The sequence below is a fragment of the Rhinolophus sinicus genome, linkage group LG05, assembly GCF_036562045.2.
Source record: "Rhinolophus sinicus isolate RSC01 linkage group LG05, ASM3656204v1, whole genome shotgun sequence".
Taxonomy (NCBI): Eukaryota; Metazoa; Chordata; class Mammalia; order Chiroptera; family Rhinolophidae; genus Rhinolophus; species Rhinolophus sinicus.
Window position 1 is genome coordinate 80,004,148 of NC_133755.1, and position 18,943 is coordinate 80,023,090.

Genomic DNA, 18,943 nt, shown 5'->3' on the forward strand with positions numbered 1-18,943 from the left:
CTTTGGTAATAAAGTAGGCGTCATCTATCTTGTCAAGTCAGAGTCACTTACTCTGTGGACAACAATATGTTGCTCTTTGTTTCATTTTGTTGAATTGTTGGCTGAAATGACTTTCATTGCAAGTTTGTTGTAAGGTCAACAAAACCGATTATTGTATTCCAGGGTATTATTTTGCATATGGATATCGTTATTGATTTCTAGAGTTACACTTTTAGCTCATAAGCATAATAAAATAATTAAAAATGTTTAGATATGGAATTAGTACCACCCATGTATAATGTACATCTTTATTTTTTCCTCACAAATTTGGGCAAAACAGTGCGCATTACAAAATACAGTATATCAATGTATCAAATATGTGTAAATAATTTGTAAAATCCCATAGAATGTACGACACAAAAAGTGAACTGTAATGTAAACTATGGGCTGTAGTTGAAAATAATGCATCAATATTGGTTCATCAGTTGTAACAAACATACCACACCAATGCAAGGTGTTAATAGTAGGGAAACTATGGAGAAAGAGGAGACATATGGGAATGCTCTGGATTTTTCACTTGGTTTTGCTGTAAACCTAAAAAAGCTTTTAAAAATAGTCTTATAATAATAATAATAATAATAATAATAATAGGAATGAAGTACTGGTACATGCTATAACATGGATGAATTTTGAAGACATTGCTGAATTTAAAAAGCCAGACAAAAAAAAATATTTTATTATTTCATTTATCTGAAATATCCAGACTAGTCAAATTCATAGTGACAAGAAGTAGATTAGTGGTTGCCAGGGGCTGAGGAGAGAGAAAAAGGGGTAGTGACTGCTTAATGGGTATGGAGTTTCTTCTTGAAGTAATGACAATATTCTGGAACTGGATAATGATATTGTGAATGTATAAATACCACTACATTGTACACTTTAAAACAGTTTAAATGATTAATTTCATGTCATGTGTATTATACCACAATTGAAAAAAAATTAAGAACTAAATAAAATAAATGTGTAAATACTTGTGGGAGAATAATACATAATTTCAAACATAAATTTATTAATTCAAAAATAGAAAAAAAATTATGACCTGAAAGAGAAACTCCAGAATGCTGTAGATAAGTGTTCTTCAAAAAACAGTGAAAACTCTGTGATGTTTGCCATCCTGGAAAGCAGCAGAGTGCATTCTCATTCTCACTTCAGAAAACTTTAAGACATTTCCCGTTGTCCTTTTTTCACATTCTTTATCCTTCAACATATAGCTTCTCTTCTTTAACTCAGTATGACTTTAAAATATTTTACTGTGTTGCATTTATTGCTTATGTTCATTTATTTTATAATTATTACGTTTAAATTGTGTGCTTTATTTTGCTCTTAAAATAAAATTGACATTTTCATATAATTTTTGCATACTTATATGCAAATTTTTTTCTTGGACTAGAATTTCTAAAAATTGTCCTCACTCTACATTCTCTATTAACTTTTTTAAAAAGTCTGGAGCAGGGATTCCACACTTCATATTATTTTCTAGATTATATCTTAGTGATCATATTTTTCTCCTTATATTCAGCTGTATTTTTTCTTATTCTTTTTTAGCTGTGTTTTTCATTTTCTTAGCCCTACATGGATAGTTAATTGTCCAAGTTCTTCTTAAAGAAACCAATCAAATCATTCCTTGCATGTCTTCTTCTAGGCTAAATTGCATTCCCCACTGGATTTTCGAAAGGGTCTTTGATCATCAGATATCTGATTGTGATCAGTAGGCAGGATATCAGAGGGCTTGGGATAAGTTAGGTCTCTGAAGGGATCAGTCACCAGGTCAGATTTGAAGCCAGAGTGAGGTTGAAGGTCTTGTAAGTTCCCTTTCAAGATGAAAGCAGAAACAAGCTGGAGCTTGAAATCTAATCCTGGCATCCAGAATCCAAGGTTGTTTTCCCTGGAGGTGTTGCAGAAGCTCCCTTGGATGTGTGAATGGTGTCAGGAGAACCTATATTCAGGGACCAAAGAATGAAGAGGGTGTGCAGTTTCTGAGAAGAAAATTGAGGGAGAGGTGTAGATAGGGTACTTGGTCATGTTATAAAAGGAGAGGTGTCCAAAGGCATAGTCAAGCGAGATTCTGACCCATCCTGGGGTCGTCTTCAGGAAGAGGAGGCTTGAAGAGGAGGTGATGGCCCAGTACTCATGTCCATAGCAACCAATTGCTCCAAACCATTCTCAGGTGACAGAGAGATGACCCCCTCACATTGTCCTTGGCAATACCTGGGACCCTTCCTGTCCTGTCCTGTCCTGTCCCCAACTTCCCCTCCTCACCACCACCTCCTTGACATGAGCCCCTCCTGGCCTGGAACGTTGAGCGAGCCTTCAAATCTCTGTGGGACGTCTGGTTGTATGAATGTCCACGGGTCATGTGCTTGTTTCCCTTAGAAAGGATCAGGTCTGGGTGAACTGTATTTAGATCCAGTGTCACATTCACTGCAGAGAAAGAAAATTCATTCTGATAATAATCAATATGGTGGAAGTATTGAAAAATGTTAATTTCATGATATTAACAACCAAACAGGCAAATAACAGTTACAACTACACAAGAAATTTAAAGTGAAAGAACTTTTTAGGGCACTCAGAACAGCCTTTCTATCAATAAGTAGGAAGTCTTTCATTGGCAGAGCAGGAGCCACTAATAAACAAGTCACCATATTATTAAAGGTCTCAGTGAAGTGCTCACGCCCACATAACCCCAGGGAAGTCTCGGCTTTCAGCCTTGAAAGCAAGGATGGCTATGTTTTTTCTTCCTCTCCCTTAACTAGGTTTCTTGGGAATGTGCACTAGGGGATCAAATTACTGTCTTTTAATCCTTTTGCTTCTATAATCACTGTAAACACCATTCTGATTCAGCATGGATCCTCAATTGCCAGACTGTAAGTCATGGACTCTCATGTTTCAGTAATTATTGAATGTTCACTGAATGACTGTCATATGTGACTGCTGAAAAGAGAGGCTAGGGAAAGCGCTCAGTAAGGTTCCCACCACACGTGTTCTCCACACCGTTTCTCTTTACCTAACTTACCTTTTTCTGCAGCTCTTCCTCCTGATTAGGCCTATAGCCACTGCAAGAAGTAATCCCAAAATAAGCAGTATCGTCCATGCAAAAGTCATCCTGGACTCTAAAACGAAAACCCCAAAACCTCATTAAATCATGAAACTGGAAAAATTGCAAGATCATCCATTTTATCTGAAAAGCTCCTGAGTTGGAAAGAAGGGTGAGAACTGGGCTTCTCAGGGAGGAAGCTGGTCTGCTTCTCCCTGCTCTGCAGACACTGAGGAGAGACTCAAAGTTCATGCTAGCTTTATTGTTTGCTTCTCACAGAAACTCACACACACACACACACACACACACACACACACACACACACATTCTTCCCCCTCTCTTTCCAGTTATAGCACCACAATCACTGGAATAATGCAGGCGGCAAAGATTAAAATTACCCAGTTCACAGTTCACACTAAGGAAAATTAGTTTCTAATCCAGAAGAAAACAAAATGATGTCATTGTTTTCACATCAGAAGAAAAGAGCTTGTAGATACAATGATGATAGAGTTAATTCTTAGAATTTAGCATGTGACCGTATAACCCTAGGGCTTCAGTTTGGGAGATCAGGGAGAAGATCCCTAGGTGTCCTGAAGACCAGCTTTGCAGGAAACTTCATCAGACAGATGAAGATAAATATGAGAAAACAGCAATACAGTGAGTGAGTCTGGGCTGGTCTTCATATTTATTTCCCACAGATGAGAGGAACACATGGAAGCACCAACCTGAGAGAGAAAAAGTTGCCATTTTCTCCTCCCCAAGAAGGGGGTTGCTGATGGAGCAGGTCACAACAGAGCTGTTTGTGACCAACAGAAATGCCTCCACATGGAACAGTCCGTGGCTGTCTTGAGTCAGGACCTCTGAAAATGATGGGATAGCCTTTCCTTCCATGTCCCGCCACTGCACATGGGGCTGTGGGAACCACCCTTCTGAAGTGCACATGAGCTGCATTTCTCCATCTTTCAGTCCCTCCATGGTGATCAGAGGGGAAGAACCCAGTCCTGCAGAATAAAGACACAAAACCTACAGTCTCTGCCAATGGTGTATGGTCGCTGACTTCCCTGAGAGGAAAGGGGATTCAGAAGCTTGGGAAAGAGAGCAAAACTTGTGGGGGAAATTATACTCCACTTAAGGATGAGACTAGCTGGGATTATTTCTTGGTTTGTTTTGTTTGCTTATTTTTATTTATTTATATTTTGTATTTCTAAAATCATTGAGGGACAGATTAAGGAATACAATGCATCTCAAATTCAATCTTTTTTTTTCTATACCTGAGAACAAAATAGCTTTCACCATGGCATGGATCACAGGGCCAGGAAGTGAGCAAGTAAGTGAGTAAGAGAATGGGCTTAAAGATCACTTATAAATATGTATGTCCAATGGTAGAAAATGGTGGAGTCCACTTAAGTTCACACCACGTACTCCTGTAGATATTTCCTAAATATGTTTATTAATTTAGACACAAAATCAATGGGGGAAACAATTAGCATATCCAAGATGTTGGCCTCTGACTTCAATGGCATTTGCTAGCTTGGAAAAATCAATTCTCACTCACAGATGTAGACAGTGGGAAATTATGATGAAGGGAGCAATTTTGTCTTTTCTCCATCCTGCCAATTGTGTCAGTATTTATTATTTTTGTTTATATGTGGATCAGTTTAGTCTTCAAATCATTACACTTCTTAGAAACCACACATTTCCCATAATTTCTATAACAGTTTGTGAAATAATGAGCTCTGAGTTAAGTTATAGAGTAAAATTTCTCAAATTTTACTAAATGTAGGGTCACTTTATGGAGATCGTTGGAAGGATAAAAAATTCTATACCCAAAGAATTCAATTTGGTCCATTTGAGTTCATGGACTTTAAGTATATACAACAGTTCTTGTACATTTGAGGGTTCAATATAAATTTGATGAGTGAATGGACATTAAGAAAATTTCAGGTTCCAGGAAAATTTTCCAGGAACTAGCATGTTTAAACAGTTGGAACAGATGTTGAATCCAAAATATCTCTCTAGAATTCTTACCTACTACCTTCAGATCAAAACTGGCTTCCTGGTAGACACCATGTTTTTCAAAAAGGCAGCGGTACTGCCCATCGTCGGAAGTTCTGGCATTGTGTATCTGTAGGGTCAGTGTTCCCTCGTCAATGGCATCAGTCACCAGTGCTGTCCTCCCTCTGTACTCTGCCATCTGCTCTCCAGCCACATGGTCCCCATCCACATACACGTAAACAGCAGGATAACGGTGGGATCGGATCCACCTCACTTCCATGCTCTGTGCATTAGCCTTCGGGGACAGGTAACAGGTTAATTGTATGTCTTCTCCCATTCTGACGAGAATGGGCTGGGAAGGTCCAATCACTTTTAAGGAAGCTATTAAATACAACAGACAAAAAACAATGAAAGACTCAAAATGGAGCAAATTGTCATCAGCAAGAACATCTCAAGTGGAGTTTAAGAACCCATGGGCATCCCAGGGGAGCACTGAAGCTCAAGGTCACACTTTGGAGAGGGGGAAGTTTGGTGTAATCAACGTAGAGGTTGTCCCAAGGCAGAACCATCCCATCATGTGTGTCAATCTGAAAAAAATCGCTAATGGAAACCTCACCTGCCCCAACTATAAGTTTATTCAGATTACACACCAATAAAATAATTTTGCAATTAAAACTCCTGGAATAAAATTAATATTTGTCACTTCAAATCTGCATGACCTTAAACAACTTCTTAATTGGTGAATACCTCAGTTTCTCAAACTATAAAGCAAAAATACCATTATCAAAATCATAAGATTGTTCTGGAGTTAAAATAATCTATACAAAGCTCTTGGATGACTATGCAGTGTGTGTGGAGGCGTAGACTGTGTGACCAGAGGGCTATGGAGCAAATCCCACCCTCTACCCTGATAATGCGGAGCGGATGAAAATGAGTCTCAGGTGGATTTTTAATCAGAAATGTGAAGAAACATTATAATATCCTATGAGTCTGATCAACCATCGTATTTTAGTTCCCCAGGGTCCCACATACATAGGGCTCTAAACACACGAGGCTCAATGTCCTCAGACGATTTTAAGAAAAATAAGATCAAGAACTGGGGAGGTTGGTCAAATACAAAATGCAAAAAACGATCAATACACAAAAGGAATCTGCTCTTCCCATTGCAGAGAATGGAAGGTTTTCTCTGACAGCTTTCCTGAATCCGCTTCCGGTCCTCATTATGCCCTCGCCACACCAGTTTTGCTCTGTCCTAAATTGAGAGTCATCCTTTTCCATCAAGTGGCAGGAATGATTTCACATATGTTATGATCATTTATAACAGAAATAAATTTGTGTATTGTCTGGATGGGAGTCAACGACCAAAGGCAAAATGTCCTCACTATGCAATTATTCAAAATCTGCTAGGTATGTCTCTGGGGAAAAAAATGCTGTCAACATAACTCTAATTTTCAAATTATTCCCTTATATTCTAGCTAAAATTTGACTTCTAGTTTTTTCTAGCAATTTGTTTTCTTTGTCCTTCAATTTTACCTAAAGCAATATTATCTCCATTCCATATGCATCTGTTAAAATCTAAAGAAATATAAGAGTCAGGAAAAAATGACCTAGGGAACAGTTTGCTGCTTTTTCTCCATGTATCTTACAGTAAGTTACTTAGTAAAACAGACTGTTAAGAAAACATCTCTATTACCGACATGAGGACTTTTCCCCTATTCGTGGCCCGTGGTACATATCAAACTAAATTACCCTGCCAGGCATGGGTTAATGAAGAGCTAAAATTGATTTTAATGGAGACTAAAAGAAGCAAAATATAAGTTTGGAGATTTAATTAATTAGGTGTATTATAGATATATGAAACTCCTGTTTTTCCAGAATCCAAGTGAAAATAAAGTTTAAAGTATTGGGAAAAAACCATGCAGCCCTATTCGTTAATAATTAATGTTCTGTTCTACTCAGTTAAGAGCTCTTTCAGAGCAGCTCTGCATAATCTCCTTTTTCTACAGTTTTGCACACAGCCTTATACACAATCTGTGTTCACATTTATTGTTTTCTTTTTGAGTATTGAATGTCTGTTCCTGAAATGCCTTCTGAATATCGACTGAAAAATTAAATTATTTCTGGAGTGTGAAGTACACTGACTTACACACTAATTCCTTGAAACCTGCTAATCTCATCATCATATCATATAATCCTCCTTCCATCAGCATATTCAATTAAGTGGGCGGTCTCATTCCCCAAATATGCTGTTATATTGTTATGTACATTATATTATATTACAATACTTACATTATATTACATTAAATCATATCTAGACTCTTAGAACCTGACAGTACATTAGAGATTAAATTCAACATGTTCATTTTAAAGATGAGAAAAATAGGGACCAATGATTTACTTGAATAAGTAAGAACTTGCACTCTTAAGTCAGACATAGATTAGAAAGCAAACATTACAATTTCTTGGTGGTTTTTGGCAAACACATATGTCTCTAAGATTGCTTCCCAACTGTAGAATGAAGATAAATCTATTAACCTTTATAATTATCATAAGAAAAAATGTTCCTGTAAAGCACTTAGCATAGTGCCGGGCATATAATTTATATATATATATATATATATATATATATATATATATATATATATATATTTTTTTTTTTTTTTTTTTTTTTGGGTAATTAATATTTCAAAGAACTAGTCATTATTTTTATAAACCAGTAACATCATTTGCCAGAGTGGGAACTGGGATTTCAGTCTCAGGATTTCCATAGAGAGCTCCGTTTGCCAGCAGCCCTTTGTGGTGGGTCCTGGCCTCTGAGTTCTGGTTCACGAGAATAACACAGAGGGGGCTGTGAAGCTCTCATCTCCCCAATCAACAGCACACCCTCAAAGCTCCTGAGGACACAGCCCTCCTCCCCCACCTGACAGGGAGCCAAGGGACGCTCTGTCTTTTCACTTGTTTTATTGCGGTCCCCGAAGGTCAGCACACCGTAGGAACTACCTGACATCAGATTGTATTTTGTGTGCTGGGTCTCCAATGAACATATCAAGTTGGTTCAGATACTCCTTCACCTAAAATCTTCCTAATGGACAGAGACTTGTGTTAACCTGCCCTTGGCTTTCTCGTCTGTAACAAACAAGCTCTGCTGGTTAAGGTTTCTGTCTGATCATGAGCAGGTGCCGCTGAGACAGAAGAGGGTCTGACTTGGAAGGTAAGGCTCACAGGTGTGCTGCTCTCAGATTATGGAGCTACCTTTGAACTTCCTGGGGCCCTTCCCTTTATCTTTATGGTCCAATGCGGTCGAAAGTGTCACACTAGACTCTGGCCAATATTGGGATGTGTCTGCGACCTTGATTTTCCTCAAAAAACTACTACAGGGGCTGAAAAGTGTGCTGAAGGCACACTCATGCACACATGTACACTCCTGTAACAGGTGACTTGAGGGACAGCAGGGTGTAGATGGAAGAGAAAATGAGTGTTACACGTTCATAAGCATCTGGGCAGGGAGCAGGCTGGCTGTCATGGGCTGGGAGAAGAGGTCACAGAAAGGAGGAAGAAGGTGAAGAGGTAAAGAAGAAATCGAAAGTTTCAACTACCAGTTGGTTATTTTTTAAACCACTTACCTTAGGTTCAGAAAATAATACCTACAGTACAACAATTAAGTAAAAAAAAAAAAAAAAGCAAACAGCAAAACAACAACAACAACAACAACAACAAAAACCCAGGAAAATTGTCAGCCCAGGCAGCAATGGGTCATCTGTGAAAGTAACCGCCCAATAGTGGTGAGGTTGGCACCTACTGGTGCAGGTGCAGAAACCATAGCAGAACCAGGGGGTGGAGGTGATGGGTGGTGACCTCCAGTTATCATGATGACATTGCCCTCATTCACACTGGAAGTGTTTTAAAAGTTCCCCCAGAGCCCACCAGCGGTCCTGTGCCGACCCCTACCCACTCTGAGGCAGTTCCCTTTCCTTCCGCCCAATAGGGCAAAGATTATATCTGTGCCCCTTACTGGGCTCATCTGAGGCTCACTGGAGTTGCCAGGAACACTGAAAGTGGCAGGTGACACTGAACCTGAGTCTTGGGCAAGTCCTCAGGTTCGCCTGAGGATCACGGGGTGTCGCAGTAGCCGCGCTCGCGTGGTGCAGGGAGCCGGCCTCCCCCTGGTGGGCGTAGAGGCTCGTCTACACTCATGCTTGCCGCCAGCTCTACTTACCGAGCTCAGTCTGGACTTTCTCTGGAAAAAGAATGAGAAGAATATATTAAGCAATTTGTTCTAAGGGAAAGGAGATAATATATTAAAAAAATAAAAGCAAGTCCTAGATTTTTATTGGAAAGCTTGACTCATAAAAAAAGAAAATATAATAAATGCAGAAAAATATTGGTTCTTTCCCATGGATCACCTGTTAGTCCAGCTGTTTTTCCTTTTGTCTGTACAACAAAAATGCTCTCGGTTCTACCACCCCATAATTCTGTTTGTTTCTGCTTATTTAACATATTGATATTTAATTATGTCATAAAAATAATACATATTCTTTTAATCAATTCACAGAAAGTATAAAAATTATGGACATAGACAATTATCATCTATAATTCCAAACTGAGAGATAAAACACACATATGCATATATATATATACATATATACATATATATATATATATGTATATATGTATATATATATATGTTTTGCAAATATATATAGAGTGCCAAGAAATGTATACACATTTTAAGAAAGGAAAACTGTATTAAATTGTAATACTCAATATATACCGATAACAAAAGGTGAATACAAGTCACATTTGACTTCTGATCAAAGTGGTTACCATCAGTGTCCAGACACTTCTGATGACGGTGAACTACTGCTTGAGCAACGTTGACCAGTGTCCACATATATACATTTTTTGGCACCCCCGGTATATATATATTTATACTTATATATATATACACACACACACACACAGAGGCTCATTTTAATATTAATATAACACTTAATTTTTCTATATACACTTATAATAATGAGAATAACTATATATTTATATCCTTATATCTAAATATAGAAGGTGTCCTAAACATCTTGGTGCAGTCGTAAGTTATTTAAAGCCAAACATGTTTACATGATTAGAAATGTGTATATAGAGATAGATAGGTAGATAGATACATGATCGATAAATAAATAGATGTAATCTTTATCATTAAATAGTCCAACATGAGTTTTTCAATCATTAAAATTATTTGAAAATATCATTTTTAATCAATGCTATAATTTATAGTCACATACGACACTTAACACTTTACTGTTGTACTGGCTGTTGTTTTTGTTGCTATTTATCTATGAAGCTGTAATTAAAATGTTATTATGTAAATAGTTTCGCCGTCTTTGATTATCTCCATATGATGGGTTCCTGGAAGTAACCAGCATGATACAGCCTAGGAAAATATTTCCATTGAAAGAATATAGTTTTATTTTCTTTACAACGTGATGCATACTTATGACTAAAGATTCTTGAAGTTGAAAATAACTGGACTACCATTAACAATAACTATTCAATTAAAATGTAGTATATATTATTTTCAGTCATAGATGTTTTATAGCTTTTAATACATATTACTAACTGTTAGATATTTTTCCTTTTTTTCTGGAAAATGAATTCTTTTCAATTATAGTTGATATATTATATTAGTTTCAGGTGTACAATATAGTGATTCGACATTTATATACCTTACGAAGTGATCACAATGAGAAGTCTAGTGACCATCTTTCACTGTACAAAGTTATTGCAATACTGTTGACTGTATTCCCCATGCTGTACACTACACCTCCATGACTTATTTATGTTATAAGTTTCCACCTTTTAATACCCTTCACCTTTTTTGTCCATCCCACGCATCACTCAGCCCTCTGGCACTTACCAGTTTGTTCCCCGTATCTATGAGTCTTTTTATTTTATTTTGTTTAATCATTTGTTTAGCTTAGATTCCACATATAAGTGAAATGGTACAGTATTTGTCTTTCTCTGACTTATTTCACTTAGCATAACACCTTCTTGGTCCATCCATGTTGTTGCAGGTACTTTCCTTGATTAAAAAAATATTAGTTGCTATGGAACCGTCCTGGAAGCTTTCCTGCTAACCTGAACGTCTTGGTCCTAGAGGCAGGCGCTTACCTGGGATGGAGATGACAGACCCCTTCTCCTCAGTGAGGGTGGGGTTGTGGATGAAGCAGGACACAGTCTCTACAGAGGCATTTCTGACCGTAAGTGTGGCTTCCACGTAGAACAGGCCGTCTTCATCTTGGACTTGATACTCAGAGATAGTCAGCAGCTTCTCTCCCATGATGTCTTCCCAATAGACTTGGGGCTCTGGGAACCAGCCTTTTGCAGTGCATACAAGCTGGACTCCGCTTTCCACAGATCCCTCCATGTGGATGTGAGGGGCAGCCCCCAGACCTGTGGAGGGAAGACATAGGCCTGAGTCTGCAGCCCATGGAGACTGACCCCAGTGACATTGCTCATGGGGAGAGGGCAGGAGTTCATGGGTTTGGGGAGCAAAACCCACTCCAAAGTCTTCTTCCCATTCAAATTGGAGTTCACATACACTGTATTTGTCCCCCTGTCTGGATCTTTAAATTTTAGTACAAAAGCAGTGTTTTTCTGCAGATTCAGACAGGAGAATAAGAGCAAAGGACATAATGACATTTTTTTATGTCTCTAGTACTGTAAACAAAGATGTGTTATAATTTATTCATGAACTCCCCCATACCACAAACTCTGCCTTTTTCATCTTAATACTAATATACGTTGTCTGACATTTTGGATGACATCTTGAATCCAATTTAAATAGATTACATACTTAATATAAAGTCAGAAATCTCCTTTATGGGGACTATTCTTCCCATTGTTTTTGTTGGTGGTTGTGTCTTGGGGTGTAAGTAGATCACCTGGGGTGTATAAAATGGGAAACTGCATGAGGAAATCCTGTATCTAAATATTCCATTCAATGGGAACATATTTTTGAGACATCCTACTTTTATATAATCATGAAATTATTTCTCTATTCAACACAACTCTCAAGCTCAAACAAAAGGGATTATATTTTCCCTAAATGGTAATTCTGTCTCTGTCACTTGCTGGGGAACAGAGACCCACTCCCTTCACCTAGAGCCTTAGAAAATGTGTGGCCTATTTTCAAATGTCCCTGATATAGAAATGCCTTAGTATGTGCCCTGCCATCTCCACATCTCGGAAACACAAGGATTCTTTCATCCATCTTGAATCACCTTGAACATAACAAACAACAACAATAAGCATAGTTATGTGTGTTAATAAAAAAGGTGTTAGGAAACAGCCTCATAGGGACATAAAAAGGAAGCCGCATCAGCCAGAGCTGTTATCATCTCCAGAGAACTAGTTCCCTGATAAGGTAAATGGATTTGCCTGATTTTCTCTATAGCACCTGGAGGAGTTATTCCTGCCAGGAAACCATACGATAGTTTACTTTTCAGATATTTGTTCTCCCTTAAGGCAGGCCCTTTCTTCAGTGATCCCCTTCTTCCGACTTTGCTAATACAAAGTGTCATGCAGGGTCTTGTCATTCACAGTATGTCCAAACCACCTGTAGGTCCTCAGTTCACTGAACACAGTTCAAGATAATCTCCGTAAAAGCACAACGCTCTTAGCTTTCTTCATCTCACCACTAGCTTTCTAACTGGAGGCACTGCACTACGTGTTTACGTCTCAGTTACTGTTGTTGGGTAGAGAACAACCAACTCCACTGGCCCTTGCATGCCAGCCTATGTGGCACAAATTTGTGTCTCAGCAAAATTGCTAATGACCACATGTCATGGTTTTCAAATAATTGTCAAGAATAGTCAAAACTATGTAAGTTGAATTTGAGGCTATTGCTTATGTGAGCTTGCTTTGAGGACTTCAGAACTGCTTGCTTTCAAATGAATCAGAATGAGGGCGGGGCATTAGGAATTGCCTTGATGACTAAAGGGAGTTCTTCAACCTGCTGTTAGCTTACCAGAAATTAATATACTTCTCCCTCTGAGACCCCATGTCTTCTCCCAGATACTTACCTGCTACTTTGAGCAGCAAGCTTGTTTCTCCGCAATAGTTCCCCTCTTGGAAACGGCACCAGTATTGCCCGTTATCAGAAGGTTGGATGTTGTACATCTTCAGAGCCACACCTCCCTCGGCAATGTCGTCCTCTATCCACTCTACTCGGCCTCTGTAGTCCTCCATCTGCTGCTCGGTCACCTCAGCTCCGTCCCGGCGTGCAAGCAACACGTGTGTGCCGGGCTCCGAGCGGTACCAGCTCACCTCCATGTGCATGGCAGCCCTCTTGGGGAGCAGCTGACAGCTTAGCAGGGCATCTTCCCCGACCCTGGCCAGGATAGGATGGGCAGGACCAATCACTCTGAAGTCATCTACAAAAGTGAGTGAAAAAGAGGAGGCAGGAAATGCCAAATGGAAGATTAATATGCTTGCTTTGGAATGCCCACCCTATCCAAATGGAGGCAGCCGGAGGAGGGAGGGCTTCATTTTCAATGTTTTAGAGGCCCAGCATGATGATTCGCACATTTGGCTGCTACAGAGACAATTTTGTGTGCTGAAAATAACATGCTGAAACTGTTACCAGCTGTGTAATTTGGGGGACGAATCTGTTATTTCAGTGAGATTTGAGATTTGGATTCTCAATTTGTTTCATCTTTAAGATACTAAAACCATCGCTTCTGGGTTGTTTTTATTCTCAAATAAGTTAATATATAAATCCATTTTGTAATAGGAAAATTTATTAGTGATTTATATTTTATAGTGATTTCACTTTATATGGTTAGTGACTGACTTTATAATCACTTTTCTTAAAATTAAAGCAATACGTTTACTCAATAGATTTCTCAACTTTTCAGGATTGCTCTTGTCCTAGGTAAAATGACAGCTTTCTATTTCTTTCCTTTTTTTTTTCTTTTTTGTCTGGAGCAAGCAAGATTCCAGTTACTGTGGTTATTACACAATGAAGTTTTTACAAGGATGTCTTGTGGTGGGTTGAGGGCAGTGATTTGTTGAGAGATTTTGAGCCTTCCGGTAAAATTTTGACTTCTTTATTATTATCTGCAAATTTAAGAGATGTTTAATAATTCTGCTTGGTGTTTACTAATTTCATACATGGTGTATATTGTGTCTTTCTCATCCTACAATGCCCCAGGGCCACCTGCACTTTCTCCGTGCAGATTCAATCCTCCTCAGAAGAAACCTCACCTTGCTTAGCTGGTGCTCGACAGCTGCTGCTCAGAAGGTTCCTGTGGAACTTAAGTGGAGATCTGCTTGTATTGCTCACTGATGGAGTGTAAATATGAAGCCAGTACAGCTGTCATACTGTCAGCTGACAGCTGTTACAGCCTGGGAAAGAAAGTGCGCTGCATAGAGGGGAGTGTGGCCTTGCACATCTCATAGCTCTGGCAGCACTGGGTCTGGAGCCTGGGCCTTCCCATGTCCTGTCCAGGGCTTTCCCCACTTCACTGGGCTGCATGTTCCTGAGGGCTCTGGCATTACCCACTGACACTGAATTTTCATAATCCTTTTCCAAGGTACAATATTTTGACCAACGAAATTTGGCTACTGAGATTTCCATGTCCATTTCTTGGAAGTCCCTCTTCCTAGTTTCTTATTTCCAAGTATTTTTTATGCTATTTAGTTTATGGTACAAAGCAGCCAGTTTCCTAGCCCCCAGAGTGCTGTGCTGAATGTGCGCAGGAGAGCAGCTGCATCAGGTAACCTGTCCCACATGGTGATTCAGTGCTTTCCATGTACACCCTCTCTTAACCCGAAAGCCTGTGCTAGCCTCTGAGATATAGGCATGCCATTATTCTTATCACAAAGATGAGGAAACTAAGGTAGGAGATCTTCAAGTAACTGTTGAAAGGTGACACAGCTGGAGGAACCCTTTTTGGAACACAGATGCTTTGGTCCCTGGACCCCCGCTCTTAATATTGTACTAGCCCTTTTGAATTTGGACCTCTGCATCTGGGCCAGATCTCTTGGACATTGGGACAGTCAAGGGAGGAAGGGCATCCTACCTGACTGCTTCATGGTGAGCAGTACAAAGACGAAGGAGGCAACTGCACCAGACAGACTGTATCCTGGAAAATCCACCATCCTCCTGGAGCAAACACAAGAGCAAACGTGATCATACCTAAATGAGGCTGCAAGACCTCAGGCACACTCCATGGTGTCCAGGGGTCCTGTGGTAAGAATGAGGAATCAACACCTCCGCAATCAAAACACAAAATAGACCCGACACCATTTCCCAGCAGTTATAGAGCATTTCTGACCCCTTACCAAATGTGTTGTAGTTTAAACTATGTTTTAGGCCTGAAGGAAGATTTCTGATTGATATAAAAAGCTCACCTGAGCTAAAGGGACAATAATATTTACATTAAAAAAAATCTCCTTAGTTCCATCTATTCTGAGCATGCAGAAATGATGGAGCAGGTGTCAAATATTTGTCCTAATCCTCCCATTCCCACCTGCAAATTCCTTTGTCATTTGAGTTTCCCAGATGTAGAGGGAAGAGCAGGAAGTCTCTGTATCCTCATGCTGCAGCCTCAGGAGAACCCAGAGGCAAGGGGATGCTTGGAAAGTGAAGGAGTGAGTAGTGGAAACGGTGCTACAGAAGGAGATGGCCAAGGAAATAACCCTAAATGGTCCTTCAGTATCATCTTGAAGACACGTAAGAATGAATAAAAGAAATAGCCCAACCGGCAGAGACTGGCAAACCCAACACGCCCATTGTACCAGCATTATAAAAATACTTCTTCACAGCTAAAAAGTTTTAAAACTACCAGGACAATAACAGAACGCTAGCTTTAGTTTTGAAAACTGAAAAACCCAGACTGAAAGAAGCCTGAGAATTATTCTGTCTGATGTGTCAAGTATCTTATTGAAAGAAAACTTGCTTCACACTGAGTAGAAGAACGTGCTCAGCAGCAATGGTAAGATGGTTACTGCTTCTCTGTCTCCAGACACTAACACCGGCAAGATTTTATAGGGCAGGGGGAGATCACCAGCCACGCGAAATGGAGACTATGAATCAAGTGGTTCAGGGGATTGTTTTTACTCTATTATGACTCTATTTGCTATCAAAAATGGTGCTTTCTTTCATCAAAACGCGTCTACGAAACTGATAAAAGCCCAGTCACAATGCCTAGATCTGAAAGAGCACCATCATATTTACATGAAAATGAGGCTGACCACTTTGAAACATATCAGTCACTTCCCCTTAGGCTGAAGGAAATGGCTGATGCCTCCTTGACTCCCCTTGTGACAGGAGAAACATTTTTTTCCCACCAAGAACAAAGAGCGGCCGCCAGAACATGCAAAGCACCATCGATTGGTCATGGGAAATAAGAAGGACCCACACTTGCTGCAGACCAGTTTATAGGTCTGTGTTCCTTTAGGTCTTTTATGTTGAAGCAGAGGGGGAATCTACAAATGCACGTTAGAAAAAAAATTGTGCAAATTAATGAAGCTTTTGAAGGAAGTTGTGAAAATGCATTTTAACCATCACTGGTGCTCAGAGAGAGATCCATGCATGAGCATAAATGAGGACAAAAACTGCCTTAGACCAGGGTTCTTGATGGGGAAGGAGGCAGTTTTGACCTTGGAGGACGTTTGGCACTGTCTACAGACGTGTTTTGGCTGTCACAACAGGGGAGGGAACATCTCATAGGTGATAGCTGCTAAACATCCTAGAATGCACAGGAAAGTGCCTACAGCAAAGAATTGTCCTGCCCAAAATGCCAGTAGTGCTGAGGAAAAACACTGCCACAGACAACCAGCTGTCCACGTGCTGAAAATCTTTGGCACATTCCCCCCCCCCCCCCCAGCCTCCTGGCCCATGTTGGTATTATGAGCATTGTACTCCACCGGCTGAGGCAGTGGGTCGCCGGCCCTCGGCCAGCCACCCATGGCAGCTACTGGCAGCTTCCAGCAACTTGCTCTGGCTGCCAGCCACTCACACCACCAACAACTCATGGTAGCTCCTGGCAGCCTAGGGCAGCTCTCCCCCGCCCCGGCGGCTCCCAGCAGCCCAGTTCCAAGTCCAGTTGTTGTTCACAATCTTAGCTGTAGAGGGCGCAGCTCACTGGCCCATGTGGAAATCCAAAGGGCGACCTCGGGGTTAGGAGCACGGTGCTGCAACCTCCTGAGCCACCTGGCTGCCACTTTGGCACATTTTTTGTAAATAACTGGTCTTTTTGGGTAAGCTTTGAACAAAGCATTTTAATTATAAGTGTTTTTAACATCTCCCTTTTACTATTTCAATGTAGGCCAAGAATCTTCTGAAACTACCATTGATGTTCAATATGGGAAAGTTTGATATTGTCAAGAGATATGATCTAATATGTCTATGTGTCACAAATCTCAGAAACCTGTTTCATTTCTTTTTCTGGATGAAATACTAGTGTTAAGATGTAACGAGTGGTGGTTTGTGTTTAGGTGTTAGGTGAACGACAATTCTGAATTCCAACGTCTGTGCATACACTATTAAAATTCACACCAAAGAAAAGTACAAATTACTACATGTCATGGGTCATTAGAGGTTTTCTTTTCCCAAGTGAAAAATCCTCAAAACTTAAATTCTCAAATGCCAAGTAACCTCAGTAATTAATTGGTGAGAATACATTAAGTCAGTTCACAACGTTTGAAGTTTATATATATGTATATAACTTCAAAAGCAAAAGCAGATACAGTTTATCACATGTTTAAACAACACATTTTTAGAGAGAGAAAGCCAAGTAAAATAAGGATTCTCAGAGACAAGGTGACTTTGTGTTTACTTCTGTGACCTAGAGAATCTTACCGTACTTTCTTGAAACTCTCCATTCTCTCCTCTCTGATAAAGACAATTATTCCCCACATTTTTCCAGCTGTGTCATCGCCATGTGACAGACAGAGCAACCAAGTCTCAGCGACAAGCACAACATCACGCCTAACAAACCACTAATGTGATCCTGGCTTTCTGAGTGTTATTTAGTGCCCCTCCCTCACCCAGCTTGACTCACAGCGACATCGTGAGACTCACATAAGCACTTTGAAAAATGTACAGTGAGGATGAGTATAAAGCACAAGTGGGAGGTGTTAGGACGAGTGTCAGTCTCCCCGCAGAGTGCTGGCCTTCCTGAGCCTTCCTCCCCAACTCCCCCGGCTGTCCTCCGCTGGGGACTCTCCAGCCCACTCACGTGTCTCGTTCTCCCCTTCAGGGGTAAAGCGGCGGCTGCTGGGTCTCCTCACTCCGTCTCAGATGTACCGTTCACCACACCCAGGTATCCAAAGGCAGGTCAGGTCAGACGCTGGGGTGCTGACGCAGGTGAGAACTGCGAGACAGCCAGATGGGGCGGAGGTGGCCCTGTGCCCGGGCTTTGGGTGAGGGAGGGTTTGTGCTGCCTCGCCCAAGCTGAACAGAGAGCCAAATCCCACTCTGCAAATCAAATTCCAGAGTCAGAATAGCATGTTCACCTCCTATCAGCTGCAAGCCTCTGAAAAGTGAAACTCAGACAAGTGGACTTTGACTGGGTTCAGTTATGAGTTCTTTAGACCTGCAGACAGAATGGTGACATTAGCACTCCTCGCCCCTCCCCGGAAAGCCAGGGCCCCCTTTGACACTCTCTAGCATCCTCACACAGCACGTCGAGCTGGTGTGTGTCTTCACACTTCCCTCACATTGCCCCACGATAAGGATGCCCACCTCGTGCCAAGTTGCCAGAACACAGTACTCATAGGGCTTAGAGTCGAAAGCAAGACTGGATGTTAATTACCTCATCCTTCATTTTCCTGATGAGAAAGCAAGAGGCCCAGAGAAAGGAATTAACCTTCTCC

At 40.4% G+C, this 18,943-nt stretch overlaps 1 protein-coding gene across 1 annotated transcript; it reads right to left on the reverse strand.

The window, feature by feature from the left end:
* Nucleotides 1–782: 782 nt before the first annotated feature.
* Nucleotides 783–18,565, reverse strand: BTNL2 (butyrophilin like 2). Its single transcript, XM_019715518.2, has 9 exons — nucleotides 18,307–18,565; nucleotides 15,145–15,227; nucleotides 13,144–13,494; nucleotides 11,231–11,512; nucleotides 9,282–9,302; nucleotides 5,099–5,446; nucleotides 3,796–4,071; nucleotides 3,050–3,146; nucleotides 783–2,457 (listed from the first exon to the last, which is right to left on the reverse strand). Exons 2-9 carry the CDS (start codon nucleotides 15,221–15,223, stop codon nucleotides 2,406–2,408), a joined length of 1,506 nt encoding a protein of 501 aa, XP_019571077.2. The 5' UTR covers nucleotides 15,224–15,227; nucleotides 18,307–18,565; the 3' UTR covers nucleotides 783–2,405.
* Nucleotides 18,566–18,943: the final 378 nt, after the last annotated feature.

What these genes read in the sequence shown, in the direction of transcription:
- BTNL2 (XM_019715518.2), bottom strand. Translation starts at nt 15,223, where the DNA reads ATGGTGGATTTTCCAGGATACAGTCTGTCTGGTGCAGTTGCCTCCTTC. An exon ending in TTTTGATCTGAAGGTAGTAG is followed by an intron (nt 4,072 to 5,098) that starts GTAAGAATTCTA and finishes TTTATTCTGCAG; the next exon opens with GACTGGGTTCTTCCCCTCTG. An exon ending in GGCAACTTTTTCTCTCTCAG is followed by an intron (nt 3,147 to 3,795) that starts GTTGGTGCTTCC and finishes TTTTCGTTTTAG; the next exon opens with AGTCCAGGATGACTTTTGCA.